General features: G+C 54.5%; 1 protein-coding gene across 2 annotated transcripts; it reads right to left on the reverse strand.

Annotated features, from left to right (window-relative positions):
• Window positions 1-1,769: 1,769 nt before the first annotated feature.
• On the reverse strand, window positions 1,770-17,832 carry Isg20 (interferon stimulated exonuclease gene 20kDa). Of its 2 annotated transcripts, none has more exons than XM_005381570.2 (4): window positions 17,581-17,832; window positions 17,087-17,338; window positions 9,459-9,659; window positions 1,770-1,985 (listed from the first exon to the last, which is right to left on the reverse strand). In XM_005381570.2, the coding sequence occupies exons 2-4, from the start codon at window positions 17,312-17,314 to the stop codon at window positions 1,893-1,895; spliced, it is 522 nt and encodes a 173-aa protein (XP_005381627.1). In that variant the 5' UTR covers window positions 17,315-17,338; window positions 17,581-17,832; the 3' UTR covers window positions 1,770-1,892. The 2 variants fall into 2 exon arrangements, with proteins under 2 accessions (XP_005381627.1, XP_005381626.1); XM_005381569.2 differs by lacking the exon at window positions 1,770-1,985 and adding an exon at window positions 7,614-7,851 and having other exon boundaries at window positions 17,581-17,826.
• Between the last annotated feature and the right edge of the window lie 5,151 nt (window positions 17,833-22,983).

Here is a 22,983-nt window from a genome sequence, read left to right on the forward strand (position 1 = left end):
TAAAGTCAGGTGGCCGATGGTGTACTGGAGAGTGAGGGGATCCATCAAAGGTCAAAGGCTTAGAGCTCACCACAGAGTGCTGGGCATGTCCCTATTGGAAAGCCGAAGAGTCTACATTGGAAGGCTGTGCAGTAAGTGAAGGAACTGGAGATGACTGTCCAAAGGCAACGAAGGCCAGAGTGCCTCTAAAGAAGCAAAAAGGAAGACTGCCTTCTTCTTTCCCTTTTTATTCCATCTAGGCTGCAAGCCTATTGGTTGGTGCCACCCATATCCGGGGTGGGTCTTACCCCCTGACTTTGTGGTCTACATATTAATTGTCCAGACATACCCAGAACTGTGCTCCACTAATGCACTAGGAGTTTCATAGCCCATTCAAGTTTGATACCACAATAACTATCACAGACCGGATCACAAGGTCTAGCCCAGCCTCAGCAACTTAGCTGGAATCTATCTCGAAATGAAAAAATTCATAATGGGCTGAGGATGTAGCTTAGTGTGAAGGGCCTGGGTTCAGCTCCAATACTGCCAAAAAATATATTTTTAATACTCAGTATCTCCAGTTCTTTATTTCTAATTGGTTCTTCCTGACCCACATTTCCTATAACCCTCTTGTCTCTAAGGATAAGCTTTATGATTAGACCTCCTGTTCAGACTTGTCATTTGCTCCGCTCCTTCCTCTGCGTCCTTTTGGCACAGTGCTCGCGTTCCCCAGTGGCTCGTCCCTGTGTTTCTTCCCGCAAGGGCATCACTTATGCTCCTGGGAAGCCTTGGCCACCTTAGCCAGGTATGTCTTCCTGGGGATAGGGTACAAGCCTGCTTCCCTGCACATGGTGCTCTGGGTGAGCTGGGAGGGCACACCTTGGTCAGAACTCTAGGATGCTGTGTTCAGTCATTCCCTGTCCCTCATATCCATACAGTTTTCTCCAGCAGTCCTCAAGCCCATACATACTTTTGCATGGTGAGCCATGATGTTTTCTTCTGTAGTGCATCCCTCCCTACCTGCAGTTCCGATGTCCCCTCTGGCTCGTTCTATTTCCTGCTCTCTAAAGAGGTGAGCAGTGGTCCACTCAGGCTGTGGGGGGAAAGAGGACAACCAGAAAGTCTTCTCTCAGCCCGTGCTGGCAGCACACCAGCCTCAGATCCCCACACACTGGGCCCCAACCTCCCTTGGTCTCGCCAGGGCTGTCCCTGTTTGGGCCTAGCTGTTGGGTGCAGCTATGAGATCTATCAACCTTCTTGTGTCTACTGAGTCAGCACTGGGAGTTGGATTCTGAGGAAAGCCTCAGCGGGCCATAACAGCTGCCATCTTGAAGCTCCTCTATGTTCCTGATCTGTCTCCATCCCTTGAGCAGCTTATGCAGGGAAGATGGGTTTGTTTGTTTTGTTTTGGAAGACTGAAAAGATGTTATGGTTCATATCTAGATGTCCCCTGCCCCCCAAGAGCCTCATGCACTCATAGGCAGGACTTCTGGAAGGTGACTGGATTATGGGAGCTTATGCCTGACTTGCTGTTAGGAGGCGAGGTCTGGTTAGAGAAGATAGGTCCCTGGGGGTGTGGTGTGGAAGGGTTTATCTCTCTCCCTGGGTCCTCCCTTCTCTTTTCTTTCTGTCCATCTCGCCCCTCTGCCACACTCTTTCTTCTTTGGACCCCGATGACCTTGGACTGAAACATGAACCAAAACAGACCTCTCTGCCTTTAAGTTATAGGTGTTGGGTGTTTTATCCCAGCAAGAAGGAAGTTACTAAGACATAAGATTTGACCATATTTATGAACCAAGGAGGTAGAAAGGGAAAGCTTGAATGTGAAGGAACGTGAAAAACTAACACAGCAGATCTCCAGCGTGGTAGCATTTCAGGACAGGGCTCTCTGTTTCCAGGGCCAGTGGCTTCTGTCACCACAAAGGGTCATATGCAGGCCCATTCAATTTTTTCATTCCTTTGGAAAAAACATCTTCACTGAGCCTGGTGCCAGCTAGGTAGAAGCACTGGAGGATAAAAAGGTAAAGGACACACTCAGGAGACTGAGGCAGGAACATCTCACGTTTGAATCTAGACTGAGCTACATAATGAAACCCTGTCTCAAAAAACAAGTGAAGAAAAGAGTTTTAGTCCCTACTGTCACTCACAAAACAAAGGTGTAAGTCCAACCTGTGGTCAGGGAAGGCCTCTCTGAGCCAGTTACCTGAGGATTCCCGTAGACAAGCGAAGAGTTGAGGAGAGACCTCCCCAGCAGGGGAAGCCACGTGTACAAAGGCCCTGAGATGACTCCGGAATGGGGAGGCGGGCCTCAGTGGCTGGTGGGGAAACCAGGAGAGGGTAGCGGGGCAGAAAGTGGTCTGGGCTCCCAGGGCCTTGGGGATCAAGTGTCAGAGTTTTCAGTGTATCTTAATTGACCAAAGAGAAGCCTTCAAAAGTCCCACTTTGGGTTCTTTGGGACAATGGTTTGAGTGGAAATGGTTTATTTGAAAGGTGACCCCAGGAAACAACATCTGGAGGGGGCGGAGGAACAATCAGAGTTCCTTTTGTTCTAACAGAAAGCCACAAAAAAAGCGTTTCCAAAGAAGAGAAGTGTATTTCATCTTTATTCCAGGACTCTGGGAGACTGAGGCAGGAGGATTGAAAGTTGGAACTCAGCCTGGACAACTTAGCAATAACTCATTTCAAGAGAAAATAAATTAAGAAAAGGGCTGGGGTTGTAGTTCAGTGCAAAGGCCCTGGGTCCAATCACCAGTACCACAGAAAGAAAAGAAAGAGGAAAGGAGGGAAGAAGGAAAGAAAGAGAAGAAAGATGAATGGAAGAGAAGGGAAGAAGGAGGGAGGGAGGAAGGGAAGGAAGGGAGAGAAGGAAAGAATTCTTCATAGCTTTAGGGGCTGGAGGGCCCTGGCGGGTGTCTTGCTGTGTGGGTGCCATGTGGTCCTTCTAACACATGATCACTCACGAAGCCAGAGCCCTCAGTGCTGGTCACCTGTTCAAGTCCCCACCTTGCAACACTGTGGCCTTTGCATTGTCTGTTTCCACCCCATGGACTTAGGGGGCCTGGTGGGGATGGAAGGGAGGACGTAAAGGAAGCCACTGACAAGGGAGTCATAGACCAGTTACCACTGCCAGCTCAGTGCCACTGGGACCTCAGAGAGCAACTTAATGTACACCCCTCAGGACTCCCCCACACACACCCCACACATTTTAAAAATATTAGTCTACTCCACGGGCAGTGACATCTAATCCCTGCACCATGGGAGGCTCAGGGTCTTAAAACCCAGGGTCCTGACCTGAGTTCCTCTCTCCTCCCTTCCGTCTGGAGCACAAAACACACTGGGCTTGAAGCTCGGGTGCCAGGGCCAGGCCAGCTCCAGCCTCCTCCTCCTGAAGCCCTAGCCTGCTGCAGGAAAAGCGTATGTTCTTTCTACACAGGGGGCTGTTCATGGAGCCAGTAGACCTCTTGGGGCCAGCACACACCGCTCCTTGGGGATCGGGGAGCCGGCTGGGCTGGCGACACCTGGGGAGACAGCAGGGCCTTCAGATGGGGCTGGGGCTGGATGTGTAGACGTTGAGCAGCTCCAGGTAGACGGAGCAACCCCGGGATTGGGCGGGGGAGCTGGAGGAAGGAGGGAAGGACAAGGGGCTTGAGGAGGGGCAGATGCAGACTTTCCAGTCCCCTTACTCCACCTCTGCAGTCCCAATCTGAGTCAGAAGTGACTCAGGTGCTGGCCAGGGTCATCCCTGCCAAATTCCCCTTGATGCCTCATGGTTAGGTGGCAGGGGTGGTAACTGTTGCTCCTGTTGCCTGAGTGAATTCTTCAGTGTCTTAGGTCTTTCCCCAAGCTGTGCTCTTCTTGGAGGACACAGTTCTTTCCCTCTGTCAGCCGGGTCTGCCCTCTCCCGACAGTCTTATCCCCATCTGTCCAGGCCTCACTGAGTGGCGTGGGCAGAGGTGGGACGGGGAAGGACAGGGAGCCGGGCAGAAGGGAGGCTGGAGGCTCCCACTGGAGAGAAAGCACTGAAGAACTGCGGAACCTTGAACCCAGAGGGGTGGACAGAAGCCAGCTGAAAGGTGTGCGACAGGTCACCAGGTCAAAGTGGGGAGAATTTGTCCTGGGAGAGAGGTCCACGCGCCTGGAGATAAATCAGGGTCCTGCCCTCCTCGCACACTTTAAGAGGTCATTTTCCATTCCTGGACACAGCTGGAAGGGGGAGGAAGGTGGATGGCCCCAGGCGAAGGCGGTAGCCTGCAAGCCAGATCCAGCCTAGATGTGCCCACTGCCCGCCTTTCTGCTTGGCCACGGTTCACTGAGACTGCGTGACTGACAATTGCCCATCCTTACTCCATCCGGCTGGTACCTGGGTCTCCATGGCACGGCTGGCCTGATTACTCCTGTGCCCTCAAAGCAAAAGCGCTGATCGCACCCTCATCTCCCTCTTGGTTATGCCGGGCCCTCCTGATCTAGGAGATAGGGCGTGGCAAAACCGGCTGGGGAAATGGGTGGGGCCTGTCAATCACAACATCCCAGGGCAACGGGAAGACCCGGATGTAGAACTTTTCTCAAACTCCCACCGGATATGGATGGCATAAAAAGGACCAGCCATCACGGAAAGCTAATAGCGTGCGTGAGCGCGCACAGCAACCTGCGCAGTGGTGTGCACTTTCGTGTTTGCATTACCCTCTTTTTCTCTTTGTTCGACCCAAGTTTGCTCTGCAGAGCTGCTTTCTCCCATACTGGTTACCTCGTACTCTTCAAACAAGCGTTTGGCACCATTATTGGCTTGTCTCCTCCAATTCTTTGAGGCAAGAAGGACCTGGAATACTTTAGGTTGGTGAGCCATCTCCGAAGAAACCACCCTATAACACTCCCCGGCTAGCAGGAGGGAGGACCCGCCCTTCCCCTGGGCTCAGCTGGGACCAGATGCCTCAGTTGTCTGGCCCTGACTGTGGCCCCAGAACCCTGTCCCTGCCCCTTCTGCCACCATGCTGGTGTGTTGTGGCCTCCAGGGACAGCTCTCACCACCAAGGACAGCAGTCATCTTTCCAGCAGAGATGGCCCCAAGAGTCTAGAGCCCTGGGGCAGGGCCCAGAGCAGGGGACATTGTGGGGCATGAGGGAAGGGACAGAGGGGCTGGACGCCAAGCAGGATGCCAGCCACCCAGGGACAGGGGTGGGCTGCAGAAGGGGAGTGGGAACAAACCTGAGGGGTTGGGGGAGCGGTTGAGGCAGGGTGGCACTTCGTGCTTTGGTGGACCTTGGGGGGGCGGGCAGGAGGGAGCAAGGTTCCACCTAGAGCACCGGCTGGGGCATCTTCCAAAGCGATTCTACTTCGTGGTCTCGTTCGTTCCCATGACAACTCTGGGAGTCGCGACTAAGGCTACTGTCTCCTGTTGGGACAATGAAGCTCTGGAGGCAGGAATCACCTAGGGAGGAGTCGGGCCACTTGGTGACCGCGGCTCCTAGTGGCTTGCTTGACCTGCTTGTGGGGTGACGCTCCAGGCCACAGTGGGCTGGTCTCCGGGGTGACAGAGCTTGCTTCGGTGCTGGGCTTCCTCATGAGTAGGATGGGTCATGGCTTACCCTGGCTCTGGTGGAGCTGGCCTCATCCCAGCACCGCAAGGGAACAAACTCTCCACTTGCATCCAAGGTGTGGGGGCCCGGCACTCGGCCCACGCCCTGAGGCTGCTGTTCTTCACCCTCAGGATCCACAGGGATGAACGCTGCTTAAAGGTCCCCACTGCCTGCCGCTGGAGGCTGGGCACCCAGCTCAAGGTCTCACTCCCTTCTCGGTCCAGTGTGAGGCTTGTGACGTCACTGAGGCCAGCCCGCAGCCCAGCAGGCCGGCAATGCTTGTGCTCTTCCTGCAGCTCATGAAGCAAAACTGGCTGCTCAGGACCGGCCCAGGAATGGGCCCTAAGTAGCTGCCACTGTTCCCGCCAAGGTCCTGGCTGTACTAGGGTGACAGCCTGGGAGGTAGAGGGGTCCCCAGATTTTCTCCCCCCTTCCCCTGCGGCATGCAGGCAGCAGGAAGTGGAAGGAACTGGCAGCTTCTTTTGGGAACGCGGGACCTTTGGGGACCCAGGAAACTGAGGCTATAGAATCACTGCCAGGGGCCTCCCACATCACTGCAGGACCTGAGGCATGGCCCAGCCCCTCTCTGAGCCTCATGTCTGTGGCTGAGGGAGGACTAGCAGGTCCCTCAGTCCTCTTCTCCTTATGCTGGTGATTGAACCCTGGCCTGAGCTATGAGCTACATCCCCAGCCTCTTTTATATTTTTATTTTGAGACAGGGTCTTGCTAAATCATGAAGTTGCCCGGGCGAGGCTTGAACTTTCGATCTTCCAGCCCCAGCCTCCCACAGTGTTGAAATAACATGCCTGCAACACCACTTCCAACTCCCTCAGGGACCTTTTTAAAGACAGGGCAGCTCACACCTCCTCCCTTTGACTTGCGAGGCCTCCTGGCGGGCGGATGGAGCGAGGCCGCCACCTGGTGGCCAGTCACAGCCAGACAAGCCAACACACCCAGCAGGTTTGAAGGTTCATTAAAAAACAACAAAAAAACACAAAATAGTGGAGCGTTGGGCCTGCACCGGGGCTGGGGGAACAGGGCAGGACGGCGCCCTGAGAGCAAGCTGCGGCCCCCTAGTGGTGGGAGGGAGCCTCCAGGTCGCCTGACCCCAGGGGAGACCCTGCCGTTGCAAAGCATCTGGAAACCTCAGGACAAGCCTGTCCTCCGTGCAGGGGGTGCGCTAGGGCCTTCTTCCCGGGTGGCGAGCCCCGCTCTGCAGGAGCAGGCAGCTAAGGGCAGAGGCTGGACAGGTGACCAGGTTGCTGCCAGCCGTGGGTGCATTTTGTAGATTGAGCTTCTCAAAGCCAGATTACCATCAGTGGGGAGTACGTCGGAAACGTACACTCTCGGGGTGACCAGGGGGTGGGGCCAGCATCCTCAGGGAACACTGACCTTGCTTACTCGTGGTTACTGTGATCAGGTCCCAGGATGGCTTAGCAAGCACCTCAGGTTCAAATGGCCTGGGTACAGGATCACTAAAGAGCCGAAAAAACTAAGACAGGACTGGTGTTGGAGATTTTGCCCACAATACCTCTTAAGTACCCAGTGAACTGCTATTTCCTGTTTTACAGGTAGAGGAACTGAGGTTTGGGTTAAGGTTAAGACACAGAGAGGTTAAGCAACTTGGGCTAGATCACACAGCTACCAAATAGTAAAGCAGGATTCTGATGCAGTCTTCCCTGACTCCAGAGTTCACTACCTTTGCTTCCTCATTTTCCAAGGAGAAGGGCAGCACCCATTGCAGTTTGAGTGTGGTTCCTTTGCTTTGAAGGCACTGCCCTCGTGATGAGATAGATGGACCCCAGAGCAGAATGCCACTTCAGGAAATAAGGCCTCTCCTCCGGACATAAATGCCACAGGAAAAGCGGGACAGGGGGAGCCAGGGAGCCACTTGTCACCTGGATTGCCAGGTAGCTTCTGGAACACCTGGGCTCCCTGGAAGGGAGGGTATCAGGATGGTGTGGGCCTCCACCTGCTCCCAACCCACGGGCACGTAGCCTAGGTCCTGTGCTCGGTGAACCCGGCTCGGAGGGGAGAAAGGAAGACAAAGAGAGGGTCCACTGGAGGAGTAGACAAAATAGAGAAGCATTTTACTGTGAAAGATGCGTCTTCCAAAAGCTCTTGAGAGAGACGCTGCCTTTGCAGAGGGAGCCTGTGGCCCCTAGGGCAGGGCTGGACCAGTTCAGTCTGACCCTGCCGGGCGAGGCAGTCCCTGGCGGGTTCGGATACACTGTGAGAGCAGGTAGAGCTCCATGGTCGCCTTTGCATCTTCCACAGAGCTGTGTCCAAACAGGTTGTTCTGCAGACCGACAGACAGACAGACAGGTAGGTACGGGGCGGGGCTGGGAGCTGGCTGAATCCAGAGGCCCAGGGTCTGCTCAAGCCGTTTCCCAGTTCACAAGGTAGGTCAGGGGGCTGGCGTCTCCCCAGGCCTCTGACTCCATGGGTTTGGAAGGATGTGGCCAGGTGGTGTCCGGGGTCAAGGGCACCAGGCCCAGGTGTGTGCAGGCACAAAATCCAGCATCCTGAGAAAGAGGCTGGGGTCCAGCACAGGCCCCTGGTGGGGGACAGGGCTGCAGCCAGGCACACGGCAGCTGCTCTCAGGTGGAACTCGGGCCACCAGGATGGAGCAGGGCCTCCAGTCAGGGGCATGGGAACGGCTGCTCAGAAAGGGTGCGGAGACCGGAGCGTGATGGCACCTGCTGTGGAGGATGGAAGGAAGCACCCCAAGCAGCTGGTACCCCAAGGGGTGCAAGCCCTGGGGAAGCATGAAGAGGGGGTGCCACTAAAATCAGAGCTCTGGGTACACAGTGGTGGGGGAGGTGATCTGTGACTCCTCAGCAAAGGCCTTGAATGCCGCGAAGGGGAGTCTGCACTTTATGGGTGGCGGTCAGAGGACATTCGATCTGTTGGAGGGTCAGGTGACTGCCATTTACCACCTCTGTCTGCACTAGCACGGGCCCATGCGAGCTCTTCCGCTTTGGCTGATCAGAGGGGTCCCCCATGTCACAGACAAGGCGAAGGCTGTGGAGCTGGGATTGCCATGCGCAGAGGGGCCTGTGTCCCTGTGATCACCCTCACAATGGGCCCTCCTGCCAGCCTGTGTGACCACCTATTCCCTGACACTTCACTTTCTTTGGGCCAGCCAGGTCTTGCTCACCCGTGTGCCCAGCACCCGGCACGAAGTTGGCGCTTACTCAAGGGCTGCTGGCCAGGCTGACCCATGTCTGGCCCAGTGTGCAGAGGGATTAAGTGTCTCCCAGTATGCAGAGTTGGGGTGTGAGTACCCAGCTCCTTGGTCCCTCCTGTGGGGCACATCACCCTCCCAGGGCCCCCCCACCACAGTACTGGCGACTGAACCTAGGGTCTTTGCACTGAGCTGCATCCTCAGCCTTTTTTAATTTTTTCTTTTGAGACAGGGTCTCGCCAAGTCACTAAGTTACCCAGGCTGGGCCAGAACTTGCCATCCTCCTGCCTCAGTCTCCCAGAGTGCTAGAATTACATGTGTGCACCACCATGTCCTGTAGTTCTGCAGTACCAACAGCTTCATTATCCACAGGGTAGCTGGCTTGGTTTAACAACCAAAAGCCAACTTGTACTGGGTGCTGCCCTCCCCCGACCACCCTCACTGTACCAGTGGGTCCCGGAGTCGCCTTGCAGAGCCCATCCTTGTCTCTGGGAAGCCCAAACTAAGACACCCCAGTTCCTCACAAGCACACGACCTCTCAAGGGTGAAAGGAGCAGAGGCTTTGTCCCTGAGCCATGGGACAAGTTCAGAGTTCCGGAGGGAGAGGCAGGTCCGGGTAGGACCAGGAGCGGCCTCAGGCAGGCTGGCTGGTGTCTACTTTGGGGAGGGAAGGAGAGGCAGAAGCAGGAGGCGAGGAGGGAGGAAGAAGCCGCCCTCACCTGGATGTGCTTGTGCAGGAGCCGCTCGCACAGCACCCGCAGGGACACGCGCTTGCAGTGCTCCAGCTTGGCCTCGCGCCACAGCACCCAGTCGGTGGACGTGTCGTAGATGGCGTAGCCACTCATGTCCTCCTTCAGGGCCTTGAAGTCGTGCTTCAGGTCATGACCCACCACCAGCTTGCCTTTCAGGAGCTGCAAGATCTGCCAGGAAGACACGCATCCCACATATGTCCACCCAGTGTCCTGCAGTGGCCTCCGGGTGGGTCAGGGTTGGCAGAGGGAGGCCCCTCCTCACTCTCGGGGTGACCTGTGACCCAGGCAAAGCATCACCCGCTCTGGCCTTCAAATGCATCATCTTCTCCAAGAAGAGATCAACCAGGTCCCTCCTCAGGTTCGAGAGTTCACATCAGTGCCTGGAGCCCCCCCCCAACCCCGTGGCCTGTGTGGGAACACGCCGTTGACTGTCACCCTCAGGCCTCTGCACAGTGCTGCGGCAGCAGCAAGATAATGACCTCCCGAAGCCTTACACACCCTGACCCCAGAACCTTCGGCCCTGCCCCATGGCAAAGGTGGCCATACGGAGGGAAACGTCCTGGATTATCTGGGTGGCCTCGCATGATCAAAGGTCAGAGCCAGTCTGTGTGAGAACTCGTGAGCTGTGGCTGGCTTGGAAGTTGGAGGAAGGGCCCCTGGTCAGGGTGCCCAGGAAGCTTCTAGAAGCTGAAGGTCAAGGAGAAGGCCTTTGCCCCAGGCCTCTGGAGGAACAGCCCTGCAGGCACCTTGCAGGACCAGCAAGAGACCGTGTTGGACTTTGGACCTACAAAACTGTAAGATCATAAATGTGTGTCATTTTAAACCACTAGGCTGATAGCCAACTAATTCAGCGAGGAGGAGGGGTGCTGAAGGGAACTTTACAGAAGAAGAGTGATTTGCTGGAGAGTTTCTCTGATGGGTTTCACGTAAATTTGCAAATTCTTTCCTACGCAAGAAAGGTGGAATTGAATCCCCTCCCCAGGCAGTTGGGGAGGCTTGTGTGAACCCTGACTTCTCTCCAGGGTTGGAATTCTAGGAGCCTTGAACTGATGTGAAAGAAGCTCGGCCACCCCAAAGCCAGCAGGTGGTAGAGACCATGGGCAGAGGCCACCCAGGCATACAGACAAGTCCAAGGGACCCCGGGACCCCACCAGACAGGAGGGAGAAGGAACTCTGTTTTCTGGTCCCGCCTCCTGGGAGCCTCAGCTGACGCTGTCCCCACCGCCCATCCCTGCAGGGAGCACGCAAAGCAATATTGACGTGGAACCACTGACTTTGGGTGATTTGCTAAGCACCTCACAGAGCTAGGGCAGTCGTGCGGCTGGCTGGTGGCATAGCCAGGTCTCCAAGCACCTGCTTGCTACTGTCACACTGGCCCAGGTGTGGAGGACAGGCCTAGGGCACCCCCATCAGCATCCTGCACAGGTGCCCCAGCTCCCCTCTGGCTGCCTCGCACAGTGACACCCCAGTCAGTGCTGTTGGAGAGGCTTGGCTGAGCTTGGCTGTCCTTGGAGAGGATGATGGAGGGGTGCAGAACGGGGTGGTAGTATAAAGCCTAGGGTGCGGGCCTGTCATGGCTCTTCAGGAATACTTTGAGCAGCTGTCTGTCTTTCCTGCTTCTCTTCCTTCTCTTTCTTGGCACTGGAGATTGAGGCCAGGAGCCTGCATATGCTGGGCAAGCACTCTGTCACTAAGCCGTATCCACAGTATCCTCACCTCACTCTTATTTTTATTTTGAGACAGGATCTTGCCAAGTATAGATCCTCTTGCCTCAGCCTTCTAGAGTGCTGGGATTACAGGCATGGGCCACCACACCTGGCCCAGGATTCCGTGTTCCTAACGGCAATGCGATGCTGCTGGTCTGGAGGGACATGGCCTCCACACAGCAGCTCAAGAGGACCCGGTGTGGAGGAAGCGGGGACCACAGAGGCAACATGGTGGAGGCTGTGGTCACGTGCCTGCTCTTGCTAACATCCTTTGTGTTTCTGAACAGTGTGACCTGTTTTTCCCGTCTAGGAGCTTGGCTCGGGCCCAGTTCACATAAAGCACTGAAGAACTTGCCCACCCTCCCAGAGACAGCCACTGCTGGTCCCAGACACAAAAGGGCCAAGTCATCAAGCTGTGGATTCCTGGGAAATTCCTCACTTCCTGAGCCTCAGACTCCGTGGGGGGGGCTGCGCTGGGCATCATGGGATTCATGAGGAGACAGAACAAGAGGCAGCAGAAGGAAGCGGGAGAAAGCAAAGAAGGGAGCCTCTGCAGGCCTGGGCAGGAGAGACCACTGGACTTGCCATGTGGCCCCGGGTGTCCAGGACGCTGTCTGAGCCTCCGTGTTCATGTTTGTCAGGTGCAGGCTTGCACTGGTGGGAACAAAGCAGCCCATCAGCAGCCGCGGCTCTTCCAACTTTCCGATGCAGGGCTGGGGCGGCGCCAGCAGCAGGTGGCCTGGGGGCTGCGTGACCTGCTGGCCTCCGGCCCTGTCCTGTGCCAGGCGAGATAGGCATGCCAGACTTTGCCAAACACAGGGAGTGGAGACTCTCAAATTCCTGGAAAGAACCGCAGCGGGCATTCGCCACTCCTCCCTTATCAGCCGGGCCCTGGGCCAGGTGCTTGGCTTGCCTCAGCCTGAGGCTCCTCCTCCGGACTATTCTTAGCTCCATTTTAAAGGAGGAACAAGATCAGCTAGGTCGAGGGCTCACCGAGGTCACACAGCTGGCGAGTTGCGAGCAGCGTGGAGGTGGCCGGGCTCCATCTGACCCCAGCAGAATGAAGTTGTTACTAGCACCGCCTCTGAGCACGTAAGGATGGGGGCACATCTGGGGCAGTGATGAGGCACAAAGAAGGAGGGCTCATCTCATTACCTGACCAACTGGCGAAGGGGTGCGGAGGGTCCCGGCCCCTACCGTCATCTTCAGGAGTGGACGGCATGCATAGCCTCTTTCCTCGAGGCCCCTGCGATGCACTCTGGCCGCCCCTGCTCCCAGCTTGTGCCTTTTGCCCTGGGTTATCTAGACAGTGAATTCCTCCCGCCTGTGGCCGAGATCCAGAGAGACCTGCCAGGTGGCGGAGCCCCAGCGGGACGCTCTGACCCGTGCAAAAGCCACTCCCCAGTCACAAGCTCCCACGGCCTCTCTGCGCATACTCCTCCGAAACCACAGGCTTTGCGGGGCAGGCGCCAGGTTGACATAAGGAGTTTTAACTCACAGAAGCGGGATAGGAGCAATCGAACATTACCACCAGGTGGGAGCCCTGACTTATATCACAGCTTCCTGAGCATCCTTAGGGAAGTCACTGACCCTCTCTGGACATTTTGGAAGGTTCTTGAGCAAGGGTATGGCAGGATAAAAACACCTGCAGGACTGTGTGGTCCTCATGTTGCAGAGGGCTCTGCTGAGGGGCACAGAGAAGGACAGGAATGGGCCAGAGGACTCAGAGCAATGGGGTGGCAGAGCTGGACAAAGGAGACCTGCAGGAGGACAGAGGTGGCTTTGCTGCACTCAGGTGCCAGAACCGTTCTGTGCTTATGGGAGTCAGCTTGACGCCCCCGCACACCCCCTTTCTGCGTGCCACGCCCGGGGCCTGGCCTTGTGCAGGAACAGGAAGTTGAGGGAGATGGGAAGGAGACAGATGTGTGTGGGGCAAGCTTTGAAGTACGTGGGCAGAAGGAAGGGGTGAGAGGTCCCTCTGGGGGAGCAGGAGGGACAGGGACAGAGAGGGGACAGCACCCACCAGGCTCCTCTCACCTGGAGATGGTAGGAGCAGGACTGCAGGCAGCGTAGCGCTGAGGCTGGAGCCAGGGATGAGCGGTGCGGAGCTCAGGAAAGGCAGGTGCTTGAGGGACAGAGCCCTGGGCTTGGGCAGCTGAGGCAGCAGGGAACAGCGGGAGGTCCAAGGGGTGATCAAGTATATGGTGAATATTTACATTAAAAAATATTTTATAAACCAGGTGTGGCGGCACATGCCTATAATCCCAGCACTTAGGAGGCTGAGGCAGGAGGACTGCCATGAGTTAAAGGGCCAGCCTGAGCTACATACAGAATTCAAAGTCATCTTGAACTACTACATAGTGAGACCATGTCTCAAAAAAACAAACCCCCAAAAAAGGGTCGAGGATACATCTCAGCAGCACAGTGCCTGCCTGGCAACCTTGAGAGTGTGAATTCGATTTCTGGTACCAAAAGAAATTTATTCTAGTAAAGCACACATCGCTGTGAGTCCCCTTCAAAATATTCCCCCTCACATATCTCATCATTCTTGCCACCTCCTGAAGCAGCTCTGGAAGTCCTCTTTCCTGAGTGTCTTTATGAGCTGTGATTAAAATACAGTGCATGCTGCTGCCGAGTGCCCTCCAGCAGAGAGGCAGGGACCTAAAAACCTGATGCTGTGTCCTGACCCACCTTATCCACCGGATGTGGCACTCTGTGACTTGTCCCTTCCCCAAAGTCAAAACGGCCAGGAAGAAAGTGTTTTGAGCTGATTCTGAACATCAAGGCGGCCACAAGAGCACAACTAAAGACACTCAGGAAAGGGCGTCGGGAACCGCTTCAGACTGGGACAAGAGCGACGTGTTCAAAGTGAGGGGGAGTGTTCTGAGGGGGATTTATGGCAATGTGTCTTTTACTGTAATAAGGATTTTTTTTTTCACGCCATATGCATGACTGATAGTATCTAGGCTCTGGGCTAGCCTGGGGACGGTGCTCAGGCAGCAGAGTGGGAGGCAGGCAGCGAGCAGGAGACAGAGGAGCAGAGCATGGCGCTCCCAAGAGTACAAGCGTCCCCCTCAAGGGCCTGTGCTCAGGGTCCCAGCCACATCCCTCATCCGCCCGCCTGAGGCCACGCAGGGCAGAAGTTCCATAACTCGCCCCAGGCCCCACAAACCGGGCGGTGACCCAGGGCAGGCCCTGCGAAGCCCAGATGACGTTCCGGAGAGCTGCTGGCGGCTACGAGCGCCCGCTCTGGGCAGGGCTTCGTGTCAGGCATGGTGGCTGGGGCTCAGCACAGTTCCTGCTTGGGGACTGAGATGGAGGGAGGTGCCCTGGCCCGCGGGCCGGTGCTCAGGATGTCAGGGGCTTGGGGTTGCCAGCCCTCAATGTCCAGGCCAGGGCATGTGAGAGCCTTTCCCTGTGCTCTCTGGGCTCTTCTGCACCTGTGACACTTTGGTGGGCGAGGAGCTGGGGACGAGGAGGAAGGGTGAAGACATGTCGTCCACCCAGGCTGCTCAATGGGGATCTTGGTTTAGGGACGCCGCGCAGGGGCTTCTCAGGACGCCTCCAACTCTTCCCTTACTCCCGTGTAGCCCCTACAACTAGTTTTCTGAAAACTAGCTTTTATCCAGCCACACCCTTGCTCAAGAATCTTCAATGGCTCTCAGTGGCTCTCCAAATTACATACACATCCTCCTTCCCCACTCTTTTCAAATGCCACTGGCCACCTGCATCCTTCCAGAGCCACACTGACACGCTGTGGCCTCCCCTGGGCTCTGCGTTACCCTCCTGATATTCCTAGAACAGTGTCATCCAATAGAAGCAGGATGTGCCACAGATGTAATTTTAAATCACTTAATAGCTATATTTAAAAAGGGGAAAAGAAGCTGGACATGGTGCACATATTGGTACCTAGCACTTGGGAGGCTGAGGCAGGGGGATCAGGAGTTCAAGGCTAACCTGGGGTACACAGCAAAAGCCTAAATAAATACATTTTTAAAAGGAAAAAGGTAAAAAGGGAAAGGTGAAGTTAATTTTAGTGTTTCCTTTAAGCAACACATCAAAAATATGATCATTTCAATATATAATCATGATCATTTCAATATATAATAGTAAGAAAGTAAGATCATATAAAAATATGATCATTTCAATATATAATCATGATCATTTCAATATATAATAGTAAGAAAGTACTAAGGTAATGTATACATATATATGTATATAGAAGGATGGCTGGGATAACTGTACTGCTGATGTCTGGTGGTTTATTGAAAGGAACAGTTCATGCTTAAATTTTTTTAATATATTTTGATCAATTTTGCATGCTTATATCTGGTAATCTGAGCAACTTATGTGAAGACAACAATATGCAATATAACAGCCATTGGCAAATTCCTACCCTCCTGTCTAGTGAAACTCTGTATTATCTCTAACGTTTATTTAAATTATTATTTGCTTATTTTCTTTAATGGTTTGATCAGTCTTCCAGTCCTACATCTGGTGATCTGAGCAACTTTGTTGAAGATAACAATATGTAATATAACAACCACTGTTAATCCCTATCATTTGGTTTGAAACCCTGTATCATTTTTAATGTCCTTGCTTTGCTTTGTTTGTATTTTGCTATTGTTCCTTTTTTTACTATTCTCTTTAAAATGGAAAGACAGAAAGAAAGAGAAAAAGAAAGAAAGAAAGAAAGAAAGAAAGAAAGAAAGAAAGAAAGAAAGAAAGAAATGAATTCAGGTATTATGTGGTTCCTTTTTAAATATCAGTGTGGGAATCCAGCATGGATTTTATTGCACATCTCAGCCCGGACGAGCAGGACTGGAGCTGAATTTTCGGGTTTGCATCCTGATCCAAGGGGAAGTTCCTCAGCGCAGTGGGCTGATTTCTCTCCTGCTCACCCCACTGTACATGTTGAAATCCTAGCCCTATTACCTCCGAACATGGCTTATTTAGAAACAGAGGCCTGACATACATATCACCGCTCAGTGTCAACAGACATGGATTCCAGGATCCCGGAATCCCAGGGTGCCTGAGCCCCTTACATAGGACTGCACAGAACCTGTGCACACCCTGTCGCACACTTTAATCGTCTCTAATAGCTTAGCGCACCTGATGATAAAATGTAAATGGTGTATGAATAGCTGTTACCCTCTTGTGTGGGGAATAACAAGAAGGAAAGTGTCTGTACATTTTCACTAAGGACAGATGCAATTTTTTCTCCAACACTTTCAGTCCCTGGGAGCTACTGTGCTGATTTGCTCTCTGGCCCGCGGCGGGTGTGTGCCGGTGAGGGAACCTCAGTTCCTGGACGCTTGGATTTCCCCAGCCCCACGGAGACCCACGGGCTCCCTTGCCCGGATGAACCTTCCCAGAGGTGACTCACCAGGGGGAAACCTCTAGGTGGCTTGAGTTTTGCTTTCCCCTTTCTGTTTCTCTGAAAGAGAAACCTAAAGCTGCTATCACCAAAGCTAAAAAGCAAGGAGGTGGGAAACACTGGGGCCGCAGACTTGGGCTTCATACTGCGTGGGTGGGGCGCCCTGGGCCAGGGACGAGACTCCTCGCGGTACCTCACTCTGGGGAGCTCCGGCCCGGCCTCTAGAACGGGCTCCGGTGAGCTGCTTCCCACGGGCTCCTCGTGGCGGCCCAGCATGGGGGAAGACGGGGCAAGGCAGCCTCTATCATTGCCTGGGGGGGCTGTCAGGCGGGACTCAGTTTCCCCCGGGACCAGAAACCAGATGGGCATCTTGGTTTCTCTGGCGGTGAGAAACCTCAGGCTCTCCCTGCAGCGGGGTATGGTTTTTTCCCTGGTGGGGCCGCAGGTCCCAGAGAAGGAGCAGGGGGCGAGGGAGGGGGCTACCCTGGGCTCGCTGCCCCGGCCCGACTCACCTCTCCTCGGGCCTCGGCGAAGGGTGTGGCTGCTTTCATGTGTAGACGCGTGACCCCGCTGACCCGGGTCCTGTAATCCGTGATCACCCCCTCGGGCCGGATGAACTTGTCGTACAGCACGGAGCCGGAGGAACTCACGAGGCTGCAGCGGGCCAGGCCGCTCTCCCGGAGGGGCCCCAGCCCCACCATCTCGCAGTCTATGGCCACCGCCTCCAGGCTGCCCGCCATGTTCCGTGGGCACCCTCCGAAGTGCTGGGGGAGGGACCCTCAGATGTCACGGGAGTGTCACGCCAGCCGCCCGGTGTCCTGGGCCACCACCTAGCTGGCCTGCCTGCACCCTCCCCACCCTGCCCTTTGTCTCCAGTGTCACCTGGCAACAGGGGAAGCTGGCCTCCTGCCACCCCACTAGGTTTCGCGGCTGTGGGTCCCAGGGCCGCTGGTCCTGCCCGGCAGCCTGCACACCCGGAGGTCCCCTCCCTCGCGGCCACTCTCACCTGCCTGCCTCTGCACCTCGCTGGAGTCCGCCTCTCTGCTGCCCCTTCTCAGCCACTACCGGCACTCTGAGCACTGACTCATCTCTCACCAGGAGTCCCGTATCCCGACCCTGTTTCGGTTTCCAATTTGTTTCAAGGGAAATGAGGGGCGGGAGGCCGGCAGTGGGCTGGGCTACTCCATCTCCCCAGTCTGCAGCAGGTAGGGAGCTGGGAGGCTGAGTCAAGGCGGCCACGTCCAGGTGTCCCTCCTCTGCCCCGGCCCTCCCCCTCTCAGAAGAGCGTCATATGTGCTTGGAGTGGATTTCGACATCTTCGCTTTGTCACCCTCCGCCCAGCAAACAAACACCCCCGGGGTTGGAGCCTGGGAATGTCCCCTGCTCCTGGGGCTACCAGCCTGATACTGTGAGGTCTTTTACGAGGCAGGGCGAGCTGCTCTTGGGACACTGAGGCTATTAACTGGGAAGGGTAGGAGGTTGGGGTTGGGAGGTTCCCACCGCAATCCAGGGCAGGCACCGAGGCACTGAGGCTGCCCCTTCCTTAGAAACAGACCTGTCTGTAGGGATCCATTGGGTTCTTGCTGTACCCCAGGAAGGAACGGTGGCACGAATGAGGAAAATACGGACAAGAGAGAAAAAGCCGGGATCAAGTGGAGGTCCTCTCTCTCTGCGGAGAAGGGGAACTATCCAAGAACAGTAGAGCATTTATTTATACTGTCAAGAGGTTGGTTAATTTTCACCTCGCTGTCCAGCAGTCAGTTAACAAGCTACAATGGCTTGTTTACGTGCTTTGAGGAGCTCCCGTGTTCTCAGGCTGGCTTTGTCCTGCCCATGCAATTACTTTACAGCTTCAGCAGCTCCCAACATCTGTCCACAGTGAGCTCTGACAAGGAGAGAGACATGGAGACGGGGCAGGTCTTGGGGACGCCCCAACAGTCCTGCCAAGAAGGGTGACCCTGTCCGGGGCCAGAACTCCTTCGAGCTCTTAGAGGAGCAACTGGCCCGGAGACAGCATTCAGTACTCATGACAGAATGAACGAGGGAATCAGGAATGGGTCACCCTCCGTGGGGGACAGCCTGCTGCTCTGTACGCTGTGGTGGGAGGGACATGATGAGGAGTGAACCCCCCTCTTGCTTCCCTCCTACCCTGGCCCACAGGAAACGGCACGGATCCACGTGCCCTGGTTGCTCCCCACTGTCACCAATATTTATGGCTGGGAAGGGAACTTCCTCAGATCTGTGGTGTTTTCACCAAGTGAGACGCCTGACTTAAACAGACCCCCCCCCCAAATAAAACCAAATGTTGGACTCTGTCTTGGGGTAAGGCTTTTCTCCTCTCTGCTGTGTGGCTCGTTCACATGTGGAGTATGGAAGAGAATTTTTGCTCTCCATCCTAAATGAGTGACTTTTACCTGCGTCAGACTGCGGCTTTTCTGCTTTTCAAATGCATAATAGTGGTTACAATGGAAGGAATCCGACTGCTGGCATCCGGGTCAGACCCCTCTACACCACCCCCTGCTGGCCAGTTGCACTTGGGGACTCGCAGTACCACCCCGCAGTGGATAGGAGCCCCTGTCCCTGTGCCTTCCCAAGCCTGGTCCTTGTGCAACCGTTACTGCTTCCGGTCGCTCAAGCCTTGTTCTTGGCAGGGAGCCACAACCCCCCTTTACCGAGCTCCCCGCTCCCCGTGACCCTACAAAAGACCCCACAGCCTGTACAGAGCAGCTGGTCCCGTCTCTCCTGCCAGAGCCTCCTGCCAGAGTGTCCCTCCCAGGTTTGTTCTGCAACCAGCCTGTCCTGTTGAGCTCACATCTCTGCTTCTGTTTTTTCCTAACAGTGATTTAGAGTGATCAATTTTCTCAGCCTTTTGGCTACGATCTAGTGTAGTACGATGATTTAGGAGGAGCAGCAGCATAAACAGGTGATCAAATCATGTCACTTTTAAGTGCATTTAGTAACCCCCTAAAGACTGGACTGGAGGTTTGTGCGGACATTTCCCACAGGACCCAAGCACTCAGTGGCAACCCTGGGAACAGCAGAGCTCCGTGTCCCACAGCCTGTGTCTGGCCCTTCTGCTTGCCCCCCATCTTGAAGACCTCTATGTGTGGCCTTTGCTCCTTCTCTGGTCCCTCCTCATCTCCTCCGTGCATCCACATGTGGGTCTCCCTGCCTTTGTCTTCAAGACTTGATTTAAACTGTCCAAGTTCTACCAGATTTAGCCTCCTTTACTGTTTGTCATGACTCTCCTCAGCTTAAGAACTCAGTGATTTCCTGAGGGGGTGGGGGAGAGAGGGGGGAGAGAGAGAGAGAGATAGACAGACAGACACAGAGACAGGGAGCGAAAGGAGATGAGAAAGAAAAGAAAAGAAAGAAAGAAAGAAAGAAAGAAAGAAAGAAAGAAAGAAAGAAAGAAAGAAAGAAAGAAAGAAAAAAGGAAGAAAGAAAGAAAAAGAAAATGGCAATGTCCTGCATGAGTCCAGCGAACACGTAGAGCCCATGGCCGTGTCTCATGCAAGTCTGTATCAGGGATCTGCACTGGGAAGGCCCAAAGGCCAGCGGTGGGACGTAGAGTCTGCACCAGCGGGATGAAGGATCTGTGCCAGCAGGCTGAGGGATCTGCACTGGAGCCAGGAAGCGACACTCCAGGTAAGGACTTGAGCTCCCTGGAAAAGAGCTGAAGCCATCCTCAGCTACAGCGAGGACACAAGCTCCTCTGATGGTAACAACTGAGGTCTTATCAGGAAATCCAGCATGACGAGCTCTCCAGGAGAATCAACAGCACATAGTCTTCCCCACCAGTTCTCCTTTTATGCTGCTGGCAACAAACCTTAGCCAAATCCATCCAGACAGGCCTTTTACACCCAGAACCATGCTGATTCAGTTCAGCTGGATGTTGAAAGTTGACCACTAGTCAACCTACCATGATATCCAACACCCAACGTTAAAGGAGGAAAGGTTGCTTTCAGCTCAGTGTGCAGAGATTTCAGTCCAAAGCAGGGCAGCCAGGTAGAGGCGCATCACAGATGGGAGACACTCTGTGGTGTGGCGGGCAGAAAGGCAGCAAGCAGACAAAGCAGCGAGCGGCTGCAGGCCTGCCCCCTTTCTATCCCTCTATATTCCACCCAGGCTACAACAGGCCTATTGATTGGTGCCACCCACACCCAGGGCGGGGCTTCCATTATCCACACCTTTAACCCCACTGCCGAACACCTCACCACATCCACACACCCTAACCCAACCACCTTCGGAACTGCCCACCTACGACCACATCAAGATACAAGCTCACAAGCACTCTGGGGTCGTTCTGTCTTCCACTGTCCGGAGAGAGGTAGAAAATAAAATAACAAAAGCTCAGGAGATCATCAGGCAAGAGCACATGTGCATTAGATCTCCTCTCAGTAGTGGTGAATCTATGGCATGAATATTATTTGTTTTTCTTTTAAGACAAAAGATGTTAATGTGTAAGTTGCCTTTCCTAAACTAAAATCTCAGTATTCGGGTTTAACTGCAGGGTTGGTACTTTGCCACAAATAAGCGGGCGTGGGGTTTCAGTTTGGACACTTGTCTCTGAAGGGTTTGCTGTCACTGTCAGGACCCAGGTGACCTTCAGGCATCTTCACCCTACTCCAGCCTCATTAAGGCTTCATAAGTACGCACTACATGTCAAAGAATAATTGAGATCAGAATGAATTCTGGGATAGGCATGTGTGTTGAGAGCCCTGGAGATAACACAGCACCCTGTCAATCATTCCTGTCAATCACACCTACAGGTTTGGGGGAGGCAGCTAAGCAGAGGTTCCTTTCCTTTAAATTCTGAAACTCTGGTTTGACCTATGTGCTGCTGCCATGTGCTGTGCCTTTTGTCACCCCGACACCTTGTTGTGCATGTGCTGTATCTTCTGTTGGCACAGACTTACCCTGAACACCGCTTCCCGGGACCTTCAGGCAATGTAACCCCCTTCACTTGCCCCTCAGAGTATATCTGCAATTCTTTGTGCAAGACACAAGAGCCTGGATTATATCAGCCTATTTCATGGTTACAAAACCTCACCCCTCAACTCCTGGGCAGCTTCTGGCTTCTCTGTGTGTCCATGTTTCTACTTATGCACCGGGCGTGGTGGTGCACACCTGTAATCCCAGCACTTAGGAGGCTGAGGCAGGAGGGGTCGCTGTGAGTTTGAGGCCAGCCTGGGCTACAAAGTAAGTTCAAGGCCAGCATGAACTGCATAGCGAGACCCTGTCTCAAAGACAAAAAAAAAAAGACAAAAAATGTTTTTTTATGACCCTCTTTTAAGTTTAAACCTGCACGAAGGGCCTCAGGTTCTGTTCCCAGTGACTCCTCCCAAGCCATCAGCAGGTCCTGCCCCCTCCTTCAATGCCCGCTGTTGCCCCAGCACTGGGCCCAGTGACCGGAGGGACCAGTGGGGTCAGGCCAGCTCCAGGAAGGTCAGCAGTCCTGAGGAGGCACATCTGTTGCGGGTCTGGGCATGTGCTGAACTGGTTCTGGCAGCCCCCTCTCCAGGTCCTCTCCTGGCCTTGCTCTCTGTCCCACAGGCCTCTCCATATAAAAGGGAACCTTTTATCCTCTTCCCGGGCTTTTTCTATGGCAGTGGGTGGTGTGGGAAATACTGGACAGTCCACTGCCCCACCTCGTTGAGGGTCATTGCTGGGAGCCCAGCAGCTGACCCTTGCCTGGGCGAGGCTGGCTTTTTTTAAAGGTACTGAGGGCTCCAATGTTGGCCCCAGGCGCTGGAGACCAACGGCGCGGAAGGAGGAAGCCGGATCTCAGCCAGGGGGTTTCCTGACTTGCTCAGCTTCACCAGAAGGGGAGTGAGCCCATCTCCAGGCCATGCCCACGAACCTTGGCTCAGGTGAGGTTAGAGGGAGCCCCTCAAGGGGAGTGGCTTTACCAGCTGTACCCCCGTACACAGTCTGATTTGCACCTCCCTAATGATCAATGCTATCGAGCATGTTTTATATGCTCACTGGTACACAGTTCATGTTTAATTCAATTCTTATATGTGAGCGCTCTGCTTTCTACCAGCAGTTTTAAGCATGTGAAGTTGCAGCAGGAAGAGCGCCCCCGTGTGGCCCTCCGCAATCCCCACCGCGAGGACCCCTGGTGCCTGCCAACCAGAGGGTACATGATGTGGGGCGGACATGGTTTGAGTGTGGCCCCAGAGGTCACTTGCTGGCAGCCTGGTCCCCAGTATGGTGATGTTAAGGTAACCTAACGGGAGGTAATGAGTGGGGGTCACCACCCTCATTAACAGACTAATGCAGCCTCCTGAGAGCTTGTGTCCTTCGGGACTCAGTGGTACTGCAGGAACGGGTTGTTATAAAGCAAATCCGGCTCTCAGCTCTCTCTTACTTCCTGTCCACCAAGGGATCTCTTCTTCCACGTGCT

This window comes from Chinchilla lanigera, unplaced genomic scaffold (genome assembly GCF_000276665.1).
Source record: "Chinchilla lanigera isolate Chin_1 unplaced genomic scaffold, ChiLan1.0 scaffold00015, whole genome shotgun sequence".
Taxonomy (NCBI): domain Eukaryota; kingdom Metazoa; phylum Chordata; class Mammalia; order Rodentia; family Chinchillidae; genus Chinchilla; species Chinchilla lanigera.